The sequence below is a fragment of the Mobula birostris genome, chromosome 10, assembly GCF_030028105.1.
Source record: "Mobula birostris isolate sMobBir1 chromosome 10, sMobBir1.hap1, whole genome shotgun sequence".
In the NCBI taxonomy this organism is placed as follows: domain Eukaryota; kingdom Metazoa; phylum Chordata; class Chondrichthyes; order Myliobatiformes; family Myliobatidae; genus Mobula; species Mobula birostris.
The window spans coordinates 75,297,092-75,324,191 of record NC_092379.1 but is presented as its reverse complement, the minus strand read 5'-3'; the positions used below and the strand labels follow the sequence as shown (position 1 = coordinate 75,324,191).

Below are 27,100 nucleotides of genomic sequence, written 5' to 3'. Positions count from 1 at the left end.
GCAGCTCCTGATGTAGAGATGTGAGATGGCAGATCTCAATGTAGAAAGGAAATGGGTTAGAATAATTTCTTTTGTTACTTCCTTCAGATTTTTCTTTTGATACAGAATGATTCTTTCATTAATGTTTATCATAATCTCAGAATTTATTGAAGTAGGACTGAAAAAGTAATTTTATGATGACTAAAATGCACTGCTGATTTGTATATGTCAAATGCTTCAGTGATAAGTAAATATTTTTAATGTTGATTTGGAAGTCAATGCTTGCTAGGACATGGACAACTCCCCTAATATCTTCAAAATAATCTTCCATTGGATCACTGCAGTGGGATCTTGGAGTTCCTATAAGGCAGCATTGCTCTCAATATTATATTTGAAAAGCAGACTAGATTTTTGTGTTCAAGGTCATTTCTCACAAAGACGAGTGTGCTACCAAATGATTTTTGGATATTTTAAGAATGGAATAATGTGTTTGGAGCATACTGTGTCTAGCGTTTTGCTCAAATGCCAAATTATTCTATTCTATTCACATTTGTTTTCACCCTTGCAGTCAGATATTGAAACTACATCCATGCCTTCGACATCACCTGTTCAGATCACATCTTCTTCCCCTTCTGTCCAGGTTATACGTAGCCAATCTTTTGAGGTATTGTTACTGCATTTATACATTTACCATCTTGCCTTTCTGAATATTCTGCTTCCATTCATTTGTGTATGATTATTGTGTTTTAATTTTACATGTTCTACATTTCTAACTGCAGGAACATCCTTATCTTCCATGAATGGTTTATCGATATAGATTTGAAATAGTTTATGATTAGAAGCTTCATTGTTTTACATGCTTGTTAATATGCAGAGCAAACAAGAATTGTATTGGAAGAAGTCTAAAGCACATTTGATGGTCTTCATCCCGTCCATGAATTGTGACACTTCCCTGCAGTGTTTATAGGCATAGACAAGAGTGCTGTCAGGTCTCATCTAGAAATTAGTTATTATGATAAAGAGGAACACAATTTGATTGCCGTGTCCATGCAGATTCCCAGCAGACCAAATCCATCTGTCCCTTTCCCTGTTCTATTTCTTATAGTCCTGCAACTCTGATTTGTCCATCAACTTTACTTTTGCTATGTGTACTGAAGGCTATCATACATTAGCCTGTTAATCCATCAGCACTTTTTTTTTTAAATGGTAAAGGAAAGTAGAGCACCCACTGAAATCCCTTATGGCCACGAGGTGCACGTGCCAGCACCACATCGACACAGCACAAGGTCAGAGTCAGTGCAGCTAGCTGGAGTTGAGAGGTAACAGCACTCACCCCTATTGCTGCCCTTCAGTTATTGAGTGAGTGCCTGCAGGTTTGAATTGACCGGTTGCTTACAATTGCTGTATCTGTATCAAACAGAAAGTCACAATGTGAGTAAGTCTGGGTGTTGCAGCAAATTCCACATTTATTTAATTTCTGTTTCCATAGTTAGATTTTTGACAGATAACTGTTACCTTCCTGAGGTATACAGTGAATGCTGGTTAATTGGGACACATCAGGACCAGTATATTTTGGTGCAACTAAGCAGCTGCGTGAATTTGCTGAAGTTTCATGGGAATGGTTAGAAAGATATAAAAAAAAGGACAAACCACTGTTTAACTGAGTAACAAATGAGAACATTGCCAATACTGCTATAGTACCATAAAACTGTATTAGTTCCTATCAGTTAACAATGGAAGAATTTATCCGGTGTATGCTGCCATGTTCTTTTGAATGTACTGAACAAAATCAATGCAAATCCTAGTGCAGGTGTCAGACTGCCTTCATACAATACATCCTCCAAATCTTCATTTTCATTGTAACATTCAAGCTGATTGTCCATGCTTTCAAATTCTTCATAGTCCTAACTTGTTTGAAGTAGTGAAATCATTTCATTTTCACTCCTGATTGTTTCTGGCATCTCCAAGCCTAAATACTTGAAACCATAGTGAGCTAAGCAGTTCTAAATTGTCTTGCTGCTTATTTCTCACCAACTATTTGTGACAAAAATCACTGCTTTTTGAACATAAATACATGCAACTGACACGATTTAAAAATGGTTTGCTGTAAGGATTGTCTAACGGCCACTCAGGTGCACACAACTGACACTAGTTAGAAGCTATTCAGCAAGTCTCCTCTCCCAGTTAAGCGGTGTAGTATCCCAATGAAGGGAATCCCAGCTATTTTCTTCTTTAAGAGGTCTTTAAAAGTTGTCCCAAATAAGCGGCTACCCTGATTAACTTTAGGCACGATTAACTGAAATCCACTCTATTAGAAAACAGCATTTGATTTGACTATTTTTTTAAAAATATTAGGTGATAATTGAAAGCAATTTTAGAAATAATGCCCTTGCGCTTCTTATGGTTTGGTATACATCAGATTAGGATTGGCTCTCTTTGAAAATCTTAACTACTGAAGCAGTATAACAATTGACCTTTATGGCTTGAATTTGAGGAGCTTTAAATTACTAAATTGATGCTATTTTGCCACTTATTTAAAAAGTAGTTGTGCTTTTATATATTCATTGGATATGATAGATCCAGTACTCACTACAATTGAATAAATAGTTTGAAGGAGGTGGGTTTGAAAATAAATTTGTGTACAATTAGAAATTTCAGTAAGTAACTTTTTAAATTGCATTTGACTTAGCAAGCTTTGGACATAAACTTTTGACATAAAGAAATGTTGGTTAAAATTTATTGTATTCTGTCACAGGAGGAAAGTAGGTTCATTGCCTTCTCCACACCACCCTCAGCAGTACCTTTTGGCCTCAAACCTCGATCTGGTAAGTCATGTGATATTCACTCTGAAACTCTCTTGTCGTGGCCCATATTGTTGAGCTTTACATTGGTATGTATAAATACTGAGGTTAGAAATTCGTCTGTAAGATCTGCACAAAGAACTTGTCGGCAATTTTGATGCATCAGTACATATGGTTATCACCATCATTTTATCATTTAATAGAATGACGTCTGTTCAGAATTTCAATATACGTAAGTGAGCTGTATATCTGAAGATCTAGGACAGCTTAGAAAGCCGCAGTCAATAAATTATCAGTGTGGGCAAATTCTTAGCTGGTTCACAAAGATCCTGCAGATAATTCAAACAAATAACTCCAAATATAGGAGAACTGAAGTTCCATTTAAGGATCCCAATTTGAAATATTGCTTTTTACTTAAACAGAAGTATTCTCTAGCATTCAGAGATTCATTTATGAATTGAATTTAAATAGAAAATGTTTAGTTTTTGTATTTGCAGTTTCATTGTGGAAAAATGGTAGAATGATAATGACAATACTGTACTACAAAACATGACAGCATGTAGATCTGGCAGAACTTTTGCTGTTCTTACCTATAAAATGTGGTTGATGTTAATCTTTAATAAAACAAAGTATATCCACAGGAAAACATGTTTATACTTGAATACAACATTGAAAACTTCATTAAGTTACTCAAAAATGTCCCTAATAGATTATGGTCTGTAATTTGCTGTCGCTAACTACCCAAAGCTCCTGGCCAAATTATTACTCATGTTCTTGCATATTTAGGTTTTCAAGTTTTTGTGTCCTAATTACTGAAAGTACGAACTGATGGCATCGCTGCTAGGAAAATTGAATCTTAAGGTTCTGAGTAAACAGGGAAATCATTTGAGTATCACAATATTGAAGGATTATAACACCAGAATGGAAAAAGAAATATAAATCAGAATGGATGAGTTCAATGCTAAATCAAATATGAAAGAGCAAAGAACAACAGGAATTCTGCAGATGCTGGAAATTCAAGCAACACACATCAAAGTTGCTGGTGAACGCAGCAGGCCAGGCAGCATCTCTAGGAAGAGGTACAGTCGACATTTCAGGCCGAGGGTCTGAAACGTCGACTGCACCTCTTCCTAGAGATGCTGCCTGGCCTGCTGCGTTCACCAGCAAATTTGATGTGTGTTGCTTGAAAGAGCAAAGTCTAGTTTTATTTTGTGAGGCAAGGTCAAGTACAATTCCTTTTCTGGTAGGGCAATATACATATGGTCTGAAAAAGCTATCTTAAATGCACCTACAAATTCTGCCCCATCTAAACCTTACGCCCCAAAGCAATTCCAGTCAATATAGGGAAAGTTATAATCCCTCACTATTACAACTGTATTGCCTTTACATCTTGTTGTGATTTGTTTACATATGCTTCTCTAATTGTTGCTGAACTTTGTAGGCCTATTGTATAACCCCAGCCAAGTGATTGTCCCTCTCTTATTAAGTTGTGCCCCAATGGCATATTTGATGACCCCTGCAAGACATCCTCCCTGCATACCAGTGTGGTGTTCTCCATAATCAGAAGCATGACGAAGGGTCTCGGCCCGAAACGTCGACTGTACCTCTTCCTAGAGATGCTGCCTGGCCTGCTGCGTTCATCGGCAACTTTGTGTGTTGCATGAACTTCCCTTCTCTTTTACACCTGTCTATCACACCAGCAGATTAAACTACCAGTCATCCATGTCTCAGTACTTAGAATAATATCATAATTCAACGTGCTGATCTGTGGTCTAGAGCAGGGGTTCCCAACCTAGGATCCACAGACTCCTTGTTTAATAGTATTGGTCCATGGCATAAAAAAATAGTTCGGACCCATGCTCTCTAATGTGACTTTCTCATAAAGCTCCTTTTGTTAAAGTAAATGCATATGAGTCTGTGTCCCCGCTCAATCTGTTACCTGCCTCTGTCGGTTCTGCCCACTGAACTTCAGTGATTTATTTTAGATTTGTGTCAAACTTCCCACCTGTTGCACTGCTACTGAGTTTCCCAAACCTATGCCAAGTTAGTTTAAAACTTCCTGCCTGCGTAATCAAAACTCCCTGCAAGGATTTTGTTCCCTTCCTGTTTAGATGTGACTTAAAACTTGTATAGGTCCTACCTGACCCAGAAGAGCTTGAAATCCTCCTCATTGCACCAGCTCTTAAGCCACACATTCATCTATTCTATCTTCCTATTTTTACCCTCACCAGCATGTGGCATAAGGAGTAATCCTGTGGTGGACACCAAAGACCCTACATTTTAATATCCTGACTAACTCTCTAAATTCACTCTGCAGGATTTTCTTTCTCTTTCTATCTAAATTATTCCTTCCTTTGCCTATTCCCTTCCCTGCAGAATGTTCTGTGCCTGTACTAGGATATACTTAGCCCTGGCATGAAGGAAGCTACAGGCCATTCTGGAGTCTCAATCTGAGCCACACAAATTCCTGTCTGTTCTCACCAACTCTCCTTCACTAATGTGCGCCTTGTCTTTTCCTTTCCCAGCTGTGAATCAGTGCCAACAGTGGTGCCGCAAACTTGTTGGTTACTGCTACTTTCCTCTGAAAAGCCATCATCTGCCCACCCCCACCCCCGCCAACTGTATTCGTAACAGTATACCAGTCTGAAAAAGACATGACCAAGAGGTCTTCTAAATTACCTGCTCTTACATGTTTTTACCCATCTCCTCTTTCTATACCTGGGGCATGACTAGTTCACTAAACATCTTATCTACCACATTCTTCACATCCCGGATGTTCCATTGTGAGGCCAACCACAGCTTCAGCAGCTCTGCGGTCTGGACAGGAACTATAGCTTGGCACACTTCTGACAGATGTATTCACCAGGGACTTTGTAATTTCCCTGATCTCCCACATACTGCAGGAGAAATATAATACTCCCCCTACCCTCCATAACCTTTATACCCAGTTTCTCCCTCCTACGAAAGGGAAAACTAAGAAACACTTTACCTTATCACTACTTGCCCTTCTTACTGAAGTCAGGTGCTCAGCAAACCTGCATTTTGACCTTAATGGCCCCTATTAAAATGTCCATCCTTTCTTTACAGCACTTATTTTATACCTCAACAAACCTATGGTTCCTCCAATCTTAATGCAGCCTCTAGGCCTTGCCTCCACTCCATCATTCATGGAACACATTTCTTACTCACTCTAGATGATCTCACCAATGCTGTTGCTGTCAGTATCACCTCTAGTTACTTGAACAATGTACTTAAAGTGAGCCATGGAACCCTGCCTCTTGAGCATTTGGACAGACTCAGCAAAATGTAATACAATGACGCAGTATACAGTTCTGGCTGTCATTGCTTATGTCCCAAGATATCAGCTGATTGTGGCTTTTTAAAATTATGTTAACAGCTTTCACCCGTCCACCTCGTCAGGAATTTGGAGCTATGGACCCAGGATTTACTATTCGAAGGAAGATGGAACACCTAAGAGAAGAATTGGAACAAATTAGGCAGCTTAAGCAGGTAAAAACTGCTCGAACTTACCAATATTACAAAATTAGCAACTAAGTAGAATCATTTAGTTACAGAAATTTTTTTTAAAGGGTGAAATCCAAAGAAATGTTAGTCTATATAGATATTGTTAAGACTTCTATCGAAAATAGTAATTGACAAGACTAATAAATTGATTTTTTTTTACAAAATCTGGGGATCTAGAGTACTAGTGACAGAAATTGTGCTATAGCAAACCGAGTGGTTTTTTACCTGGAAATCTGCAAGGGTCTTAATCAAATTATTCACTCTGATTTAGAAGGGTGAAAGGCAATTTAGTTGAAATGTTTAAGGTATTAAGGGGTGATGATCTGGTGATGGTGAAGAAACCTTTTCAATTAGTTGAGTGGTGTACATCTTTAAGGATTAAGGCCAACATATATCAAGTATATAGTTGGAAATGTTTGCTCATCAAAGGTTGATGGATGTTTTTAATTAGTTAAATTAATTTTAAAGTTTTCTCAGATCTTTGTTAATCAAAGTGGTAAGGGAAATGGAGCACAGATTTGCATGCATAGCTGTATGCCTATTCGGAGGAGGACACAATGCTTCTGTATTTAATAGCATGACTAGAACCTCAACTCCATGTTCCCATCCATCCCTGCTTAAAAGTTTTCAAAGATTCTGCTTCCATCATTCTCGGTGGAAGCATTTCCAAGGACATAACAAATCATTGACATAAAAAAAGCCTCATCTATCTCAATCTAACTATTCTGAAACAGTAATCCCTAGTTCTAGATTCTTCCACAACAAAGGAAATTTCAATGCATATTCTGTCAAAGCCCTTCAGGACCCTTTGGTTAGGGCATGATGACATTGAATGGTGAACCAGACTAAATGGCCTAATTGCTGCTTTATTTGTAACAGATCAACAATTGTTATTCAGTTAGAATACTGTTGATCTGTACCTCGTGTCTCTTTAATTTATACTAATTAGTTATAATGCAGTGGAGGTTAATACATTACATAGTGGCATTTTATCTGGGCTAAAATTAGATTCATTGAAAATGTAGCTTATAAATGAGTGAGAAGTGGACAGTGTAAAGTGGTGATTATCAAGGTTGATAACAAGATTGAGAATTGATACACAGCATCATTCATGGAGTTGCATCAAAGGCACCACAGTAGTATAGTGGTTAGCGCAAAACTATTACCGCTCAGAGAGTTGGAGCTCGGAGTTCAACTCCAGCACCACTAGTTTGTACATTCTCCCTGTGACTGCATGGGCTTCCTCCAGGTGCTCTGGTTTCCTCAACTGGTCCAAAGGCATTCCAGTTAGTAGGTTAATTGGGCATTGTAAATTGTGATCAGGTTGGGGTTAAATAGGTGGGTTGCTGGGTGGCGTGGCTCATTGGGCCAAAAGGGCCTGTTCAGCAATGAATCTCAAAATAAATGCTACTCCCAGTAATTAAATGATAGCATTTGGTCAGATTCGGAAAAAGGAAGCATCCAATAACCTTCCCCCTCCCCCCATTTCTCAGACTGGTAGATCAGAATTCTAAATACCATTTAAATGAAGCACTGACGGCAGGAAGGCGAGGTTTAAATATCTGGCGGAAAAAGTGCGTTAATATTACTGACCAAGTCCTGAAGCATGTATATGGTGTATTAGATTTTGGCACAGGCATTAGGATACTAATCTTAAACAGAAAGATATTTTGCTTTGACCTCACCAGTTCACTATTACAGATGCACAGCAGTACTTACAAGTATGAGCAGTGCCTGTGGGAAAGATCTGCACTCTGAAAGCTGCCTCTATTCCAGTAGAACAACAGCAGCAACAGCTTTCAGTAAATTAAAGTGGAAAATTACCCAGGAATATCCTGTCTACACAAAGCAGGATAAATCTAATCGAGGCAATAATCTAAGTAAGGTCGTGGAAGGCAATATTGTGATGATATATTTAATAGTACTTATCAGTAAATATTCTGTTTGTGCTCAGATTATTTTTGTTTCAGAGTCAGTAGACTCCAAATTTTTCAACAGCTATTGACTACATCAAAGAAAGTTAGCAAATTTAACACGATGGAATTGATTGTCCTTCACATTAAGTCAGCGTTTGACTGAATGTACAATATGACAAAGTACTGCATCAGTCATATGTCAGGAGTCTTATAGAATACTGTCGAGTTGCATGAGAATAGCTCCAAAAACACTTCTAAAGATATTCAGGAGAAAAGAAACTAGCTGATTTGTACTACTCATTCCTTCCAATATCACTGCCACTTCTACTTTAAAAAAAAGCAAAGCAGCTCACCCATGCCCCTTTGGCAGAAATGGAAGGAAAGATCAGAAATTTTGAAGGTAAAATATTAATGGATTCCTCATAGTATACACCTAGTAATGTGGTAATGCAGGCGGGCGGGGAGGGGGGCATAAAAGATTGAAATAGTCCAGGATAAGGGCTTGTATTTTCTGTTGGTAGTATGCATATTCCAGACACGTGTTGTGCAGAAAGTAACAAAAGTCATGATGATTTTATTTTCTATTATGGCCACTCATTTGAATATTGCAAGTTATTGCGCATTTCACCTAACTTAAAAAGAGTTTTCATATTCCTCCTAATCATGGATTTCTGATTGCATTTTGTTAACTTAAGCTAGAGTATTTGTGGTTCGGACTCTTGTTCTGTTTGAAACTGCATAAAAGAAAATTTGCACTTTGCAAAAATTTGAATGGTTGCATCAATTTTCTCATTTTGTGCTCCAAATACTTATTGGAGGAGAAAAATGAGGAAGACGACGAATGAAAGTAATCTCTGCCATGTTCTTTTCTATGTTTTGTTATTAAGTGCTTTTAAAATGAAATAAACGTCTTTCCCACCACTTGAACAGAACCTTGAATTAAGATTAAAAGTAGTTCTGCCAGAAGACATCGGCGCAGCGTTAATGGATGGGGTGGTACTGTGCCATCTTGCCAATCATATTCGTCCACGATCGGTGGCCAGCATCCATGTCCCATCACCAGCCGTGGTAAGTCTGTCAACAGACAATATAAATGCTATAGCTGACAGATATTAATATCCTTTCCACCGATACTTATATTGTAGATTTCATATATGTTAGAACTGTGTCGTAATGTTTCTGTAAACTCATGCAAAAGGGAACTTTTCATATTTCCGTATTTGCTTGATGGGGCTTAATTTTACTGCTGTTTCTGATGATATAACAGATATATTTCAGAAGTATTTCATTGCTTGTAAAGCTTGCCACAATCTTCATCAGTTTTAAAATCCTTTTGTCACCTTACCTTGAAACATATTTTTTGTTTAAGCTCTTTAAACTAAAAGGAATATTGAAATGCTTTTTTCTATTTAAAAAAAAAATTGGCCTCTCTTTTGACTGGGCACAACATTGGATACTTCCCCCTACCCAGCCCACTACAATTAATTTGGTAAATAGGTTCATTGTTACATATACTAAAGTTCAATGGAAATACTTTGTTTTGCTTGCCATCCATGCAGATCATTTTGTCAAATAACTACATAGAGGTAATACAAGAAAAAAACAATAACAGATTGTAGAATGAAGTATTAGTTTCAGAGAAAGTGCAACATGGGGATACAATAAGATCCAAGGCCACAACAAGGTTAGAAGGTTAGTGTGAGGCCAAGAATCTATCTTGTTGTGCAAGTGGATTGCTCAGTAGTATTGTATTAGAGAGCAAAGCTGTCCTTCACTTTGGTGGTACGTGGTTTCAGATGTTTCTATTATTTTCCTGATGGGAGAGACAGGAGAATGTCGGGTATGGGTGGGATCTTTGACTATGTTATCAGCTTTACCAAGGCAGGAACATGTAGACTTAGTCCATGGAGGGGGAGGCTGGGTTCTGTGATGTATCCACAACCCTCTGCAATTCATTGCGGTCTCAGGCAGAGCAGTTGCCATACTAAGCCATGATGCCTGCTATTTTGGACTTTAAAATGCACAGGCACTGAATTGAGAACTCAGTCCTTGCCCACATCACAAAGAATAAAGACTCAGCAAAAAAGGTTGTTAAACCCATCAACCATCATCAATCACTTTTACTTTTCATATTTTTCTTAGCAAAGTCTTTATCCAACTCTGTTCAAAATAATATTCCAGTTTTGCTTCAGGGAAACATTCCCTGTAGACAATGTGTTCAAGAAACAGATTCTAAATTCTTTTTTCCCCAAGTGCACATTCTGAGTCTGTGACCCACTTGCCAACCAGTTAAACTAATCTTCCTCTATCTACTCTCTCGATACCTTACATATTTTCATAAAACATTATATTTCTCACATTTTATTCAATTGTGTCAATTTTGGCCTGCCCTGAAATCACCCTTAAGATTTGATAACTAAACCCTTTCTTAACTATTACAGTTCTTGTTTGTATTTTTTTTGGCACTTTAAATCTGGTCAATAAAATGTACTACCCAACTTCATTTCACTTTCCAATATCATGCATACAGCCCTGCAAGTCACAGCTCTTCAATTTCTCTGAATGCAGTGTTGTAATTTTGGACCTCTTTACAGACTGTATCTCAGTTAGTATTCAGGTATTTAAAAATTGAGACTTCTATCAGAGAAATTGACTAATTGGAACATAATTCACAAAAGCCATGCAACTTGTTCATGTTCAAGCATAATAAATTCCTTAATACTGTTTTCATTATGTTTTTTGCCATCTACGTTTTTAAGCTTAAGCTTGAATTGCAATAATAGCATCACTCCCCACTTCTGTGAAAATGATTTCAAAATATTTAATACGAATTTTAGCCACATCCTTTACCGAAGCACATAATTTTTGTTTGGTCCTACACTTCACGTTCATGTGTCAATGAAACATCTTTGATTTTACATGACAGCACTTTGAAATATCCTTTTGCTTTTATGCTTCCCCTTATACACTTTCTATACTATTTCATGCTTTATGTTCTAGAAAACTTGCTATCTGTCTTGTTTGTTTTACTGTACTTTATTACCCAAGGGAGGTCTAGATTTGAGTGCTAAACTTTTCTTTGGAAAAATAACTTCCTGAACTCCTTAAATCTCCTTGTGTTGTGAACCTGACTGACCTTCCAGTAACTGTTTCCATTCCATTTTTTTGCCAAAGCACTTCTCACATAAAATTTGCCTTGCACTAATGTTAATCTAATCTCTTATGATATATTTTATTTCATTTGAATCTATAATTGGAATGATTTAGTCATAACCTTTCTAATCTTGAAATTATGCAAATTAATCAATATGCAGCCACTTAAGCACAATTGTGAACATGCTTAAATATCTGAGCTTCCTGATGTGTTGTATGACATATAAGCTCTGAAAATTGGTCTCCGTAAGACAATAAGATAAAGGAGCAGAAGTCGGCCATTCGGCCCATCAAGTCTCCTCCGCCACTTTATCATGAGCTGATCCATTCTCCCATTTAGTCCTACTCCCCCGCCTTCTCACCATAACCTTTGATGCCCTGGCTACTCAGATACCTATCAATCTCTGCCTTAAATACACCCAATGACTTGGCCTCCACTGCTGCCCGTGGCAACAAATTCCATAGATTCATCACCCTCTGACTTAAAAAATTTCTTCGCATTTCTGTTCTGAATGGGCGCCCTTCAATCCTTAAGTCATGCCCTCTCGTACTAGAGTCCCCCATCATGGGAAACAACTTTGCCACATCCACTCTGTCCATGCCCTTTAACATTCGAAATGTTTCTATGAGGTCTCCCCTCATTCTTCTAAACTCCAAGGAATACAGTCCAAGAGCAGACAAACGTTCCTCATATGTTAACCCTCTCATTCCCGGAATCATTCTAGTGAATCTTCTCTGTACCCTCTCCAACGTCAGCACATCCTTTCTTAAATAAGGAGACCAAAACTGCCCACAGTACTCCAAGTGAGGTCTCACCAGCACCTTATACAGCCTCAACATCATTAAAGTTAATCACATCGACCATTGTAAAATCCAGTGTTTCCAATCTGACGTAGTTAAATGTGGAGATCTGAAATTATTTATTTTCTTTGCATAAAATACATCAGCCCAAATGATAGAAACAATAAATAGCCAAGGAAATTTGTGTAATTACTTCATGAATGTAAGTCATTGACTTGTTCCTGATAACCTTAGAGTTATGACAGGATTTTGCCCATCATTCTCAAATACATGTTTAACCACTCAATGACTTAAACTACTTTGGATACCTAAACCTTTCAGGAAAGACCAAAAGAAATGCCTTTTTTCAAGACCGAAAAGTGATGCATGCTGGTTTGGTTAAATTGAGAATCCCTTTATTGTAATAAAAGTAGGTGCAAGTTAAAAGAAAAATGAAGCTGTTGTTGTAACTACAAATGTTTGCAATAAATGCAACTAGACATTTATTCCTTGGAATTCCAAGTGAATGCAGCACTGCTGCGTACTACTTCCGTTAAGATGGTGGCGTGATCAATCACACAAGCTTCTACAGGGTCAACCTAAGGAAGTTATTGTCTTTAAATTTATTTTTTATGATTGCAAGATTCTGCTGGACACTAAGAACATTAAGTACTGCAGGTCTTCCCCATCAGTGAGTTACTTATTGACAGAAAAACTGAAGGAGCAGAAGACACAACTGCCTGTGTCAGAAGGGTGTCGGAGACATCAGTGTGCAGTCTAACAGCGAGTGATCGTCTTAGTCAATTTTCTTGTGATTGCAAGACCCCGTTGGATATTGTTAATGTGGAATACTGCAAATCTGATTCACTGATTTGTTGGTGAGCAACAGGGGAGCTATGTGGCATTGGTCGCAGTGAGGGCTAGACCTCAAGCTGCAGTATCAACTATTTACTGCTGCCCAGGAGAGAGGCATCGGAGTCAGTGAGCTCCATCAGAGGCGGTGTGGCCTGGTGTCCAAGCTGGAGTTGGTGCAGATCCAAGTGCTCACTCAGCAGAAGACAAGCTCCGGTTACAGAGTGCTGAAGCACTCCTGGACTGAGGGTCTTGGACTATCTGTTTTTCTGTGTGACTGTATTTCACTGATATCTTGCATGCTGAATGTGCGTTATGTTATGTGTGACGGTTGGTACTGTGTTTTGCACCTTGGCTCCAAAGTAACAGTTTCATTTTGCTGTATTTATGGCCATTCATGTATGGTTGAACTTCAACTTCTTGCAGTTTGTTTTACTATGAGTTCTAAAGTTAAAAGTAAACTGTGCAGAATTTGCATTTCATCCTGTTAATGTAGTTCGTAAATACATAATTAGTTTGAATAACTGAAGTTATTTAATTCTCATGCTTTGTTATCTTATCTTCATGGAAAGGAAATGATCAGATAAAAAAAAACCTGCACGATTATGATCTAGGCCAATATTGAAGCCAGCAGTGCAAATTTTGATCATTGCCACGGGTTTCTGATGATCTTTTTTTAAAAAAAAGCAATCTGAAATTTCCTTTTAAAAATGAATATCTTTAAAAACAGTGTTTTCCCATGAATGAAACAATGCAGTAAAGTTCCAAACAAGTGAAAATTTGCAGATGCTGGAAATCCAAGCAACACACACAAAATACTGGAGGAATTCAGCAGGCCAGGCAGCAAGTAGGAAAAGAGCACAGTAACTGTTTTAGGCTGAGACCCTTCAGCAGGACTGAAGGGAAAAAAAGCTGAGGAGTAGCTAAGGGGGAAAGAGAAGCACAAGGTGATAGGTGAAACCTGAAGGGGGAGGGATGAAGTAAAGAGCTGGGAAGTTAATTTGAAGGAGATGCAGAGATGGGAGGGGGGTGGTCTGATAGGAGAGGACAGAAGGCCATGGAAGAAAGAAAAAGGGGGAAGAAGCACCAGAGAGAGACGATGGGTGCCCAAGGGGGTGAGGCGAGATTGGAGAAAGCAGAAAGTTGGGGGATGGGGAGGAGGGCAAGATGTGCTTGGTGGTGGGATCCCATTGGAGATGGCGGAAGTTGTAGAAAATTATGTGCTGATGTGGATGCTGATGGGGTGGTAGGTGAGGAGAAAAAGAACCCTAAAACGCACGTCTGTTCTCACCCCATCCTCCCGCCAGCCTACCAGGGAGAGGGTTTCTCCTGTCTTCCCCTACCACCCCATCAGTCTCTGCGTCCAGCACATAATTCGCTACAACTTCCACCATACTTGTAAGCAGAACAAGTGCTTTTCCTGCCCCTACGTCTCCTCCCTCACTATCATTCAGGGCCCCAAACAGTCCTTCCAGGTGAAGACGCTTCACCTGTGAGTCTGTTGGGGTCATATACTGTGTCCGGTGCTCCCGGTGTGGCCTCCTGTATATTGGTGAGACCCGACGTATATTGGGAGACCGCTTTGCCCAGCATCTGTGCTCCATCTGCCAGAAAAAGTGGGATCTCTCAGTGGCCAACCATTTTAATTCAACTTCACATTCCATCCTGATATGTCTATCCATGGCCTCCACTGTTGTGATGAGGCCACACTCTGGTTAGAGGAACAACACCTTATATTCCATCTGGGTAGCCTCCAACCTGATGGTATGAACATCAATTTCTTGAACTTCCGGTAATGCCCCACCCCCTTCACCATTTCCCATCCCCTTTTCCTTTTCTCATCTTATCTCCCTGCCCACCCATCGTCTCTCTCTGGTGTTTCTCCTCTTCTTCCCTTCTTCCCCCCCCCCCATCTTTCTTCCATGGCCTTCTATCCTCTTCTATCAATTCCCCCTTTCTCCAGCCCTGTATCTCTTTCACCAATCAACTTCCCAGCTCTTTACTTCATTCCTTCTCCTTCGGGTTTCAACTATCTCCTTTGTGTTTCTCTCTCCCCTCCCCCACCTTTTAAATCTACTCCTCAGCGTTCTTTCTTCAGTCCTGCAGATGGATCTCGGCCTGAAGTATCAACTGTACTCTTTTCCACATATACTGCCTGGCCTGCTGAGTTTCTCCAGCATTTTGTGTGTATGGAGTAAAATTGCTATTATTTCTAAACCTTTGACTTCCATTAACTTGTGTCTAGATTGTGTTTTACAGCTTATACTTTGTTGGGCACTAACAAAGTTGTTCACAACCACTGAAGTACATTGAAATTAACTAAACTGGAAAGCAATAAAGCTATGTTAGTGTCTTAACTCTGGTGTTTCTGTTAACTTAAATAGTTTAAAACAAATCAGAAATATGACTTTTAGAAACCTTGTATTTATTTCTTAAAGCAATGCCTACTAGATGTCATGATTTATTTTTATAACCTTCAGTGCTCTTTCTTAGAAGAATGCATTATCTTGACTTAGTTTTCTTTCTTTCTTCAGCCTAAACTGAGTATGGCAAAGTGCAGAAGAAATGTTGAGAATTTTCTCGAGGCTTGCAGAAAATTAGGAGTTCCAGAGGTAATATATTAATAATGGGATCTCATATTAAATAATACTTTCAAAAGCTGTTTCAACAATGTCTACAATGCCAAAATCCTGGAAGCTGATACATAGTTGTAACTGGAAGCTGACAGAGTATAATTTGAAATTCTTGTATTAGTGCCCCAGTCTTATGAAGAATAATCACATAGTATCTTGAGGCATTTCATTAATCATACTTTATTTCTTGCATGCTGTAAGAGGCTATTCTCTAGCCTAGTTATTTTGATCTTTCTGATCATGCTGGGTCCTGTACATGCATGGATGTTGCTTATAGTTTTCCTCCAAACCATCGTTATGATAAACGAAGACTAACGGAAGTCCATCTCTAAACATCTTGTCAAGTGATCCATAAAATCAAATCCTCATGTACTTATTTGGTCTATGCACTGGAAAGAGCTTTTGTAATTTGATAAAATTATCATAGTAATAAAAATATATTACTGTGTATGTTGGAAATTTAAAATTTATAAAAAGCAGGAATATGAGACAAAAACACCTAATGTTTTTTTTAGTCGATCATCTCGATTGACAAAACATCCATTCCAGACAAAGATATTGCAACAGTCCAGAGCCATGAATTGGGTATAGAACATAGAACACTACAGCAAAGTACAGATCCTTCGGTCCATGATGTTCTGATGACCTTCTAACGTACTCTAAGATCAATCTAACCCTCCCCCCCACCCCCCCTACATAGCCCTCCATTTTTCTATCATCCGTGTGCCTATCTAAGAGTCTATTAAATGTTCCTAATGCTATGGTCCCCAACCGCCGGGCCGCGAAGCATGCAGTGGTGCAGCGGTAGCCGGGACGCATCCAACACATCTTTAAGAAAAAACCCGAAATAAACAAGCTAATTAATTAGGTGCTGCCCGGCACGTAAGTGTCAGCCCAGATCAGAGGTGATTGCCGATTTCACTCTCTACGTAATCTACCCATTTCTACCCTGGGACAAAGCCTCCAGCTATCCACTTGATATATGCCTCTTATCAACTTGTACTCCTCTAACTCATCCTCTGTTGCTTCAAAGGAAAAGCCCTTGCTCACTCAATTTATCCACATAAGACATGCTCTCTAATCCAGGCAGCATTCTGGTAAATCTCCTTTGCATCTTATCTAAAGCTTCCACATCTTTACTATAATGAAGTGACCAGAACACAATATCCCAAGCATGGCCTGATCAGCTTTTAGAGCGGCTCTTGACTTCAATCCCACAACTACTCAAATGCCGCCTTAACCACCCTATCAGCCTATGTGGCAACTTTGAGGGATCGCTGGATGTGAACCCCAAGATCCCTCTGTTCCTCCACACTGCTGAGAATCCTACCATTAATCCTGTATTCTGCCTTCAAATTAGACTTTCCAAAATGAAACACTTCACACTTCCCCGTATTGATGTTCATCTGCCCCTTCTCAGCCCAGCTCTACATCTGTCTATGTCCCATTTCAACTTACAACAAACCTCCACACTATCCACAAGGCCAATAGCATTCATGTCAACTGCAAACTTATTAACTCACCCTTCCAATTCCTTAACTGAATCGTGTATAAAAATCATAAAGACTAGGGGTCCCAGGACAGATCCCTATGAAACACCACTAGTTACTGACTTCCAGGCAGAAAATGCACCTTCTACTACCACCCTTTGCCTTCTATGGCCAAGCCATCTCTGAATCCACAGTGAAGTTTCCGTGCATCCCATGGATTGTGACCTTCTGAATAAGCCTACCATAGGAGAATCTTGTATGGCTTACTAAAATACATCTACACCATACCCACTGCTCTGCCTTCATTAATGTGCTTTGTCACATTCTCAAAGAATTCAGTCAGGCTTGTGAGGGAAGACCTACCCCTCTCAAAGCCATGCTGACTATCTGTAATCACACTATGTTTCTCCAAATGCCTGTAAGTCCTGACTCTAGGAATCTTCTCTAATAATTTGCCCACCACTGAAGTAGGACTCATTAGTCTATCATTCCAAGGGTTATCTCTATTCCCTTTCGTGAACAAACAAATAAAAGTTGCCATGTCCAATCACCTGGTGATGAGCTTTGCATCCTCAATGGCCACAGGAATAGTAGCAAAGGCCAGCAATCTCTTCCCTTGTTTCCTATAGTAACTTAAGATGTATCCCCTCCCAGCCCCAGGGATGTGTCTGTCTTATGTTTCTGAAAAGTCCCAGCACATCCTTTCAAAACATCAACATGTTCTGGCTATATCAGCCTACTTACACTGTCCTCACAAACATCCAGGTTCCTTTCACTGGTGAATTTATGTATGCTAGTATTTATAACACTTCTTCCTGATGCAAATATGTTCTAGAATATTACTGTACCTCTCCCCTGCACCTCAATCCTACATGACCTTTCTAGGTGAATACTGTTGATCAATACTCATTTAGGACCCACTCATATCCCCTGTCTCCACCCATGGATTTCTTCATTGGTACCTGAAAAAAAAATGACTCTTTACCTAGTTGTTTCTATTATTCTGTTGTTTCTCTCGTTTCTATTTTCCTTAAGAATTTTTGGGATTTGCCATAATCTCACTTGCTGAAGTCATTTCATGTGCCCTTTTTGCCTCTTATATTCCTAAGTGTTCTCTTTTATCCCTTTATAAACTTCAAAGGACTTGTTTGATAACTTTGTTTTAACCTAGCTATTCTTCCTCCTTTCTCTTGATCATGTCTTGCCATGGTTTTAGGCATTGGTATTGGAGAAGCTTGGGGAAAACTGCATTTCTTCTGGTAGTGCTGCTATTTGCAGTTATGGAATGCTTTTTTGGGGAGGGAGAAGATGTTTAGAATGGAACAAAAACAAATGTTTGGAAAACGCAGCAGGTCAGGTAACATCTGTGGAAAGAAAATCAGTTAATGTTTCCAGTCTGACCTGAAATGTTAGCTGCTGATCCTTTCACAGATCCTGCCTGACCTGCTGGGATTTTCAAGCATTTTTTGTTTATATTTCAGATGTTAAGCATCAGTGGTGTCTGGGATAGATTGATTACTGAATCTATAATTCATTTGGTTTCAAAATGAGTGTGTTGAAAATTTGTGCTCAGTGAAAATAAGTAAAGTCTTACGTCTTGGATTTGAATGCTGAAAGTTTGTGAAAGTGACTTTTTAAAAAAAGAAAGAAATTGTCTTTTTTTAAAAAAAAAGCCTTTTGATGAACAGTTAATGTGAATAGTACATGGAGCAAGACAGCACAAGAACAGACACTTTGGCTCACTAAAGCTGTGTTGACCATGATACCAACTTTAAGCAAATACCACCTGCCTACATTTGGTTTATATCCTCCATTCCCTGCTGGTTAATGTGTCTGTCAAATCCTTGACTATTGGCATGCACAATTTAACTTCAAAATAGGCAAAATTGCATTGGGATATATCAAATTGAATTTTTAATTTGAAAGAGTAACCAACTGAGTCTACTTTTGTTTGTTTTTTAAGGATAAACTTTGTCTGCCTCATCATATATTGGAAGAACGTGGATTGGTGAAAGTGGGTTCAACAGTTCAAGCTCTACTTGAATTACCTACATATAAACATACGCAGTTATCTGCTGTATAACTGATGTTTCAGTTCTTGGCTGCTTATATAGTTAACACATTCATGATTTCTGTTGTCTAGTGAAGTCCAAACAAGGCTATATTCAAAATTCGTGCTGCGGCGATAACATTTAACTTGGCACTTTCCTTTTTAAAACAAAATTCAGTCTCATAGATTTCACTGCTTAAACAAGAACTTGTATAAAATAGCAGTGTTTATCTGCCTGGGCAGATAATTTCACCCAACTTGCCATAGCTGCCATACTATAAAGAACAAGTTACTTGGTCTTTGCACATTGTCCATAAACCAGATGCTCCTTCTACCAACATTTAAAACGTGAGTACATTATTGTGACCTCATCCATTTAAATGTTCATACTGTTAGGAAGTTCTGCTTCCTTTAGATGTACAAAATTTCTTTTGTCATTTAATCCACTCTTGCAGAAAAATCTTATTTGGTGCCATAAAGATCTTTGAATCAGTTTTTTGTATAATCTGACCTCCACATGTTGCCTTCCTATTTGTGATTTTTATCTAGATATCTAGGTTGATCAATTTTAAATTCAGCTGTTGCTCCATTTTTTTAAGAGCTACTGGATTTTTCTACCATTTTTGGCTACCATTTCATGGAGAACTAATACAAATTTATTGCCAAGAAGTTTTTCAGTTTTAAACATGCTTGACTTTTTAATTTCCTTGAGAACTGTCAGGTTTGCTTATACTGGTTAAGACTGGCTAACACCGAAGGGTTGGAAGCATTCTTGGCTTCCATATTGTGTGATGGTTTGTTCAAACTTAGGAAAACTTCAATAATTAGTTCAGTAAAATTGTCTTCAATTCCTAAATTAAGAATTGTGCAAAGCTACAGGAGGTATGAAATGTTCTTATCAACTTGTATATCTGATAATTGCAGAGAAAAGGACTTTTGAGCAACATCGTACAGTGTTGGATGCTAAACTCTGGCATTAGTTGAGATAATAGACAATCTTGAACAAACCTTTCAGCTTGTAGCAAGCCACTTGCTGGTTAACCAAGGCATCATCCAAAACCACATGTGCTCTTCATTTTTTTTTCTATTTTTATATCAGTAACAGTTTGAAGACTGCCTGTAGGAAATTTTATTCCTGACCTTTTCAACTTTTTTCATAAAGAGAGCATCTAATCTTGTTATTAAATGTTTTTAGACAGTGCTCTTTGGTTTGAAATCCACATGTAAGGAAAACTGATTACCAACAAACACTAATGAGGTGTTCCACAAAGTGGTTGCAATTAAGTCCAAGTTTCTGTAGTCAAACTTTTCCTCTTTAAAGCCTAGTAAATTGCAAATCTATTATGAACAAAATACCTTTCGAACAAGCATTTGCTTATTTTTTTTTTAAATATGTAGATACTCTATGTGATTTTAGTATTTAACTTTTGGACGTAATTTAGAGCTTTCACTGAATTCAGTTATACCACTCGGGATTTAGGAGTGAAAATTTTAAAATCCAGACAAGATATGAGATTCAGTTGCTAGATCTGAGACAAAAGCAACCTAAAGTGGCAAGGTGTACAAAAAAAGGAAGGTACAGTTGTCAAAAAATGTTTAGACAATCATTTGTTAATCACTTGATATCATAAAACAGCCCATTGACCATTGAGGAGAATTGCTGAACAAGTTTTATTTAAAAAAAAAACATATTTTGGAAATATTGTCTGTTGGTTCAAGGTTTGACTAGAAAGCTTTGATTTACAAGTGATTATATTATTGATTTGTCTTGTTAAATTTAATCATCCTCAGTTTTGATTTATTTATTGTCAGATATAATATTGTTTCATGTTCTGATATGGAAGTAAGCCATTCAGTATATGCTGGCTCTGAGAGCAATCTCATCAATCCCTTACTCTAACTTGCTTCCCTGTAACTTATTCTCTGCCATGTTCATTTATTCCTCACCCTGTCCAATTTCCCTACAATTCATCTATGTTAGAGATTATTTGCAATAGCCAATCAACATGTCTTTCCAATATGGGAGAAAAAGTCATCTCTCAGAGAACAGACATCCAATTAGTCTTTAAGAACATAAATACTCTGCATAGCACTAGATGTCAGAATTGAATCTGGGTCACTGCAGTTATATGGCAGTGGCACTATCTGTTCCATCACTGTGACCCCTCCCCTCCAGTACCATCACCACCTTTGTGCTGAATCTGATATTGAACTTTTCCCTTCTGTTTGCCAAGCTGAAGATATGAGTTTGTCATCCAGCCATTTCACTAAAAGTTAATTAATACCAGGTTTAGAGTCTAGATTTTTAAGAGAAAAAAGATACACATGACTTCACATCAGAGCAAGGTGCATTCGGTAGTAATGACAATGAGACTACTCCAGGACTGGACTGATTTATTGATCTTTTTATTTTTGTGACTGGTTTCATACAGCCCTACCACTTTGGCTTATTTGAGTTACAGCAGTTAAGTACTTTTAAGTATTCAAGACTTTGAAGCAGGTGTTGTGAGAATGATACAAAATGGTTAGGGAATTCCACCTTCTGACAGGAACTTGAGAGTTAGACTTGGGAGTCTGTGTGGCACAGAAAGTGGACCTATGCCCATGCTTTGCATCTAACTACTATAATCCCATTTACCATTAAGCAGGTAATCCTCTCTACCGTGTTTTTTTTTTATTGTTTCATTGTGTCACTTTCACCTCCCAGTCATTCTATAGGCAATATTTATTTGTAAAACCCCTGGGAAAATTTATATTTTACTTTCACACCATGCACAAAAAGTGACGTGCATCAGAAGCAAAACACATGACGTGCAAAATAATCTCAAAAGTAAATAGAATTGAGTGAAAGATTTAGCAATTATCTTCTAAGGTGTATAACCTTGAAGTGTAAATCTAGTAACATTCTGATAAATTACAAAAACTGAAGAAAAATCAGTATATTCATTAAGGAATTAAAATGCAGCAGTGGCCTGTACATTCATCAGATTTCAGCAAAACAATTGGTGTTTCCAACTGACATTTTGAATTTATTACAAACAAAATTATGCCTTGAAACAGGCATCTGTGGAAATCATTTTATAGGATTTGATACAGAATGAACTGTTAATTCACCTAGGTCATGGTTGATCTACCTCAGAATAATCCTCCTGCACGATCCCCAGATCTCTTGAAATCAAGACACGAGTTGATGCCTATTCTGAATGAACTCTGAACCTCTGCATTTCATTCTGGTAGAGACTTCCAGTGATTAAACTTCCCTTTGAATTAAGAAATTTTCATTTCAATTCTAGGCTCTATGCTCAGAAAAACAAGTACTGCATCCACCCTGTTGAACCCTGTAATACTTAGTAAATTTCAATGTCATCTTCAGTTCTTTTTCTAAGCTGAAAATACAAGCCATTTCAATTTGATTTCCCATTTCCCATTCTCACTTGTTGATCCATGGCCATCTCTACCGCCATGATAAGGCCAAACCCGGGCTGAAAGAGCAACACTTCATATTTTAACAAATAGAATGAACATCAATTTTTCTAACTTCTGGTAATTTCTCCCCCTTCTCACTTTCTCTTTTTTCCATTCCCCATTCTAGTTGCCATCTCACGCCCTCACTACTCTCCTGCCCATCACCTCCTTCCCTTTCGTCTATTGTCCACTGTCCTATGCTAATCATTTTCTTCAGCCCTTCTTTCATCTATCCTCTCCCTGTTTCTTATTTCATCTCCTCCTCCCACCCACAGCATTTGATTTTACCTTGTGCCCCTTTCCTTTCCAGTACTGATGAAGAGTCTCAGCCCAAAATCAACAATTTATTCCCCTCCATTGATGCTGTTTGACTTCTTGACTTCCTCCAACATTCTGTGTGTTGAACACAAGCTAGGTCCGTTTAATTCTCCCACAAGCCAGGAATCAATTTAATGAATCATCATTACACTTCTGCGACAAGTATAGACTTCTTTTAGAATAAGGAAATCAGCAGTAGATACAGTATTGGATATTATTTGCCACTTATACATTGTAGGTTAGTGTTATTTATTTCATAATGTGATAAAATTTGAATGGAATATCTCCCAAAAAAAATCTTACCTGCTTTAAAATATTTTGACTTTTCATCACTTTCATGAAATGGCATATTGCAGAAATGTTTCCGTCAGAGTGGGAAAGCAGTTAGATTAACTATCCTATGAAATAGTGAGCAGGAATGATAAGGTAAGCACATGTTTAGTTTTTTGTATTCATGACTGAGAAACATAAATCACAAACATTTAGCCCAAGAAGATTAGTTTTCCTGATCCACCAGCAATCTGAATTAAGTCCACCCAAATCTTGACACTCCAACAAAATTATATTTTAAAAAATTCTTAGAAAATATTTCACTAAGATTCCAAAGTTAGAAAACATTCACCGAGTTTGTATTGTGAAACAATTTGTCAGTCTTACTGGCAGAGATCAGATGTGATTTGTTAAATTGTAACAAAACAAAATTTATTTGAATTGTTTTTGAAAATCATAGAATTTTATAATTCGATACAAATGAAATACAAAGTATCCGTACTTTATGTTTAAAACCATTCTCTGGTTTTAAGGTTTTGATAGATAGAATGAATGAATTCCCATCAGTTTCTGCAAGATATTAAAATACTAAGCGTGTAGCAATTTTATTGCGTCTTTTGCTGACATTTTGATGCAGTAAAATGTAAATTAATTCTGAATTAAAGAATGTATTTTTAAGTTCTATTATTATTATTTTAGTGGGTTTGCCTTGATTAAAATAATTGCTCTAAAAAGCAAGATAGGTTTTCATGCTGGCATATTTTTAAACATTTTTGTATTGATCCCCTGAATTGGTTTTATGGGGCATCAAGCTAGTTCCTGCTTATTTAATTTGTTGTACAGTATTGTTTTATGGATGTGTATAGGTTAATATCTTTTTCTGTTCAATGCAAATAATTAATTTATTACATTCTAAAGCTTTTGGTGGAAATTTCAGAACAGTTCACAATATATTGCAACAATAGTTTGCTGGCATTCACAATCTAGATCTGCTAAACACTGAAAAGACAAGGGATAGGTTATACCTTTTGAGTGCCAAAGTTTTTTGGAATTGGTGCTGTCAAAAATGTTTTTCTTAACAATACAATTAAATGGCTAATAATAGTTTAGCTTTTGAGTAACACATGCTAAATTTCATTTTTCAAATTATTCTCATTTATTGAGGAGAGCACAAAATGTACAGATTTTTGGGCAGGGGAAGGCAATGACATTTTAAAATTGGATTTGAAATGGAACTATTATCAGCTCACCAGGATTTAGGAGATAGCAGGGAAATTGATATTTAGTAAGTAAATTGGGTCCACTTTTGGTTTCTGGTCTGCATTTCTTTGCAAGTATTTTCCTTCCTCCATCCATATATGACTCTGTCAGAAGTTGAATCTTTAATACCCATGTTCAGCACAATATGTCATTGTCTTCCAGCACAGTTCACATCCAGTGAGACACTATATTAGCAATGGAATATCAGCACATATGGCATTGGGGCAACAAATCTTTTTTTTCAATATGCTAGACTTACCGGCTTTGAAAGTATTTACTGCAAGGATTTTGAAAATTGTAGTTCCCTACTGTCTAAATGGAATCAGGTTATTACTGGTATTTTCTGTCATAATTAGCCTGTGGGTTGAATTAATGCTTTTGAAATGTTGTACTTTACCATGGCCAGTTAACAATAGTAGCATATTGTTTTTTGAGAATTTGTCAGATATTTTAGCTGTAGAACTAGTTGGTGTTGTGAAATCAGTGGATCAGTTTGAGTAGTGACTTTTTGTTATCACGAACATTTCTCTAAGTTTGGAGCACTTTTGTGAATATAATGCAAAATTAGGGAACAAACTTTTGCACAAATAATGAACTGGATTTACAGTGATGAATTGTTATGTTGGAGGGTGTTTTTTTAAAATAGAATTTCAAAGATTTTCCCTCCATTTGCAAGGCCACTAACTTTCAAAACAGTAAAAATATTGTTTGTAATAGGTTTTCAGTGTGTAGATTTTTGGTTATTGATAAGCATTTGATTGTACAGATATGAACTTCAACTAAGAAAATGTAACAAACGGCAAAAGTAACTGACCTAATTCTGGGGTTCTAGGTAATGCATATTGCAGAATTAGCTGCAAATAATAAAAATTTTTAGATTCCACAGGGAAGTCGATAAGCATATTTTACATTGTGGTATTTAAATTTCCCTTATTGCCTATCAACCTTGAAGTTTCAAACGTGTTAGCCAGTTTATCCAGTTGTGATTTGAGGGAACTACTGTATATGCCACACATTTCTTTTAATGGTCCAGTGTACATAAAATTCCAAAGTATATATGGAAGATATTTGTAAACAAAAAATAATCATTTTGTAATTATAATTTATATTCATTGCAAATACTGGTAGTAGCTTGTTATTTGCAACCAAAAAAAAAGTGTAATTGCATATTTGGTGATAGTATATCATTGGTAGCTTTTCAAAAAAAAGTACAAAGTTAGTTCAATGTTTTCACTTGGCCCTTGAAATGCAATAGAATTACCTGAAATCATGTAAATAAATGTAGTACAGATGCCCTACTTTACTTCATGCAGATCATTTCATTCAGTTTTAATGTTTTAATACAAAATTCTGTATATTTGTAATTTTAGTTGTCTGGCAGATCAATTCAGTTAAACCTTTTCTCAGATATATAGGTTTTCCCTCAAGCCTATAAATGTCTGTAAATAATTTGTATTACATTTTGCATGCATGGAGTTATTTGACCAAACCCAAGACTATACATATATGTATAATGTACAGTATGTTTCATAAATTGTTTCATGTTTAAGGAATAAATCAATCTTTTCGGACAGTTGTGTATAGGAATTGTTGCTTTGATTCCACTGTTAAATAATACAATAGAAATTCTTTTGAATAGCCCAATGCACTTGTCCATAAAATAACCTCTTACTTAATATCTTGCTTCATCTCTTGCCTCTCTCTTTAAACTGTAATCCTTTAAACCTTGGCTCTCAGCATTCCTTCAATTCTATTTTCTCATTTCTGCAGTATCCTTCACCCCAGTCTTGAATGAGCATGTGGCCTACTTTCAGATTGCTGCTTACTTTACACATTAAAGAGTGGGGAATGCCTTTGATTAAGTATTGAGTAGTGGTTTATTTTACCAGTCAAGCAAAGATACATAACTAACTTGTCATATTATTTACCTGACCTCCAAAACTTACTCTCCAATGCAGATTCCTAGCTACTGACTGCATCTCACGACCTGAGAACTCAATGCTTGCATGCATAAAGACACAGAATGTGTGACACAAATAATAAATGTCACCACTCTGCAGGTCACAATTGACTACAAAATCAAATGCACTGATTACATGAATATTTTGGATCAAAAGCTGGACACCCCAAAGCTTAATCACTATCTGCAAGGAATTGACATAGGATATTGCTTGCTTGCTCAGATGTGTGTAAATCCAATAAGAATGAAGTTTAGCTCAACACCATCCAGAACAAAACAGCCTACAGAACTTACTGACACCATACATTCTCAGAAATATTCATCCCTTCCATCACTGCTGGATTGTGACTGCAGTGTGTGCCATCCATAGAGTGGTAAAGTGGTACATTGTAGATATGGTCCCTTCGGCCCACTGAGTCCATGTGAGTTTGTTCATCTACTAATCCCATTTGCTTGCATAGGACTGTATCCTTCTGTGCCTTGCCTATTTAAGTGTCTCTTAAGAATAGCACTTACACCTGATTTCACTTCTGGTAGTCCATTCCAGATAGCAAACATTATTTTATTTATTTAAAGAAAGCTAAATCCGTTGAACTCCTATCTCTTGCCGTAAACCTATACCTTTTTTTGATAGCCCGACCGTGGTAA

At 37.5% G+C, this 27,100-nt stretch overlaps 1 protein-coding gene across 3 annotated transcripts in view; it reads left to right on the top strand.

Annotated features, from left to right (window-relative positions):
* Nucleotides 1–26,063, top strand: part of lrch2 (leucine-rich repeats and calponin homology (CH) domain containing 2) — a 174,886-nt gene extending 148,823 nt beyond the window's left edge. For all 3 annotated transcript variants that reach the window (XM_072270489.1, XM_072270487.1, XM_072270488.1), the window contains 6 exons: nt 548–643; nt 2,735–2,804; nt 6,178–6,290; nt 9,152–9,289; nt 15,541–15,618; nt 19,093–26,063. In XM_072270489.1, coding sequence (XP_072126590.1) covers nt 548–643; nt 2,735–2,804; nt 6,178–6,290; nt 9,152–9,289; nt 15,541–15,618; nt 19,093–19,212 — 615 coding nt within the window. In that variant the 3' untranslated portion in view covers nt 19,213–26,063. The remainder of the gene's footprint in view (nt 1–547; nt 644–2,734; nt 2,805–6,177; nt 6,291–9,151; nt 9,290–15,540; nt 15,619–19,092) is intronic.
* The last annotated feature ends 1,037 nt before the right edge of the window (nt 26,064–27,100 follow it).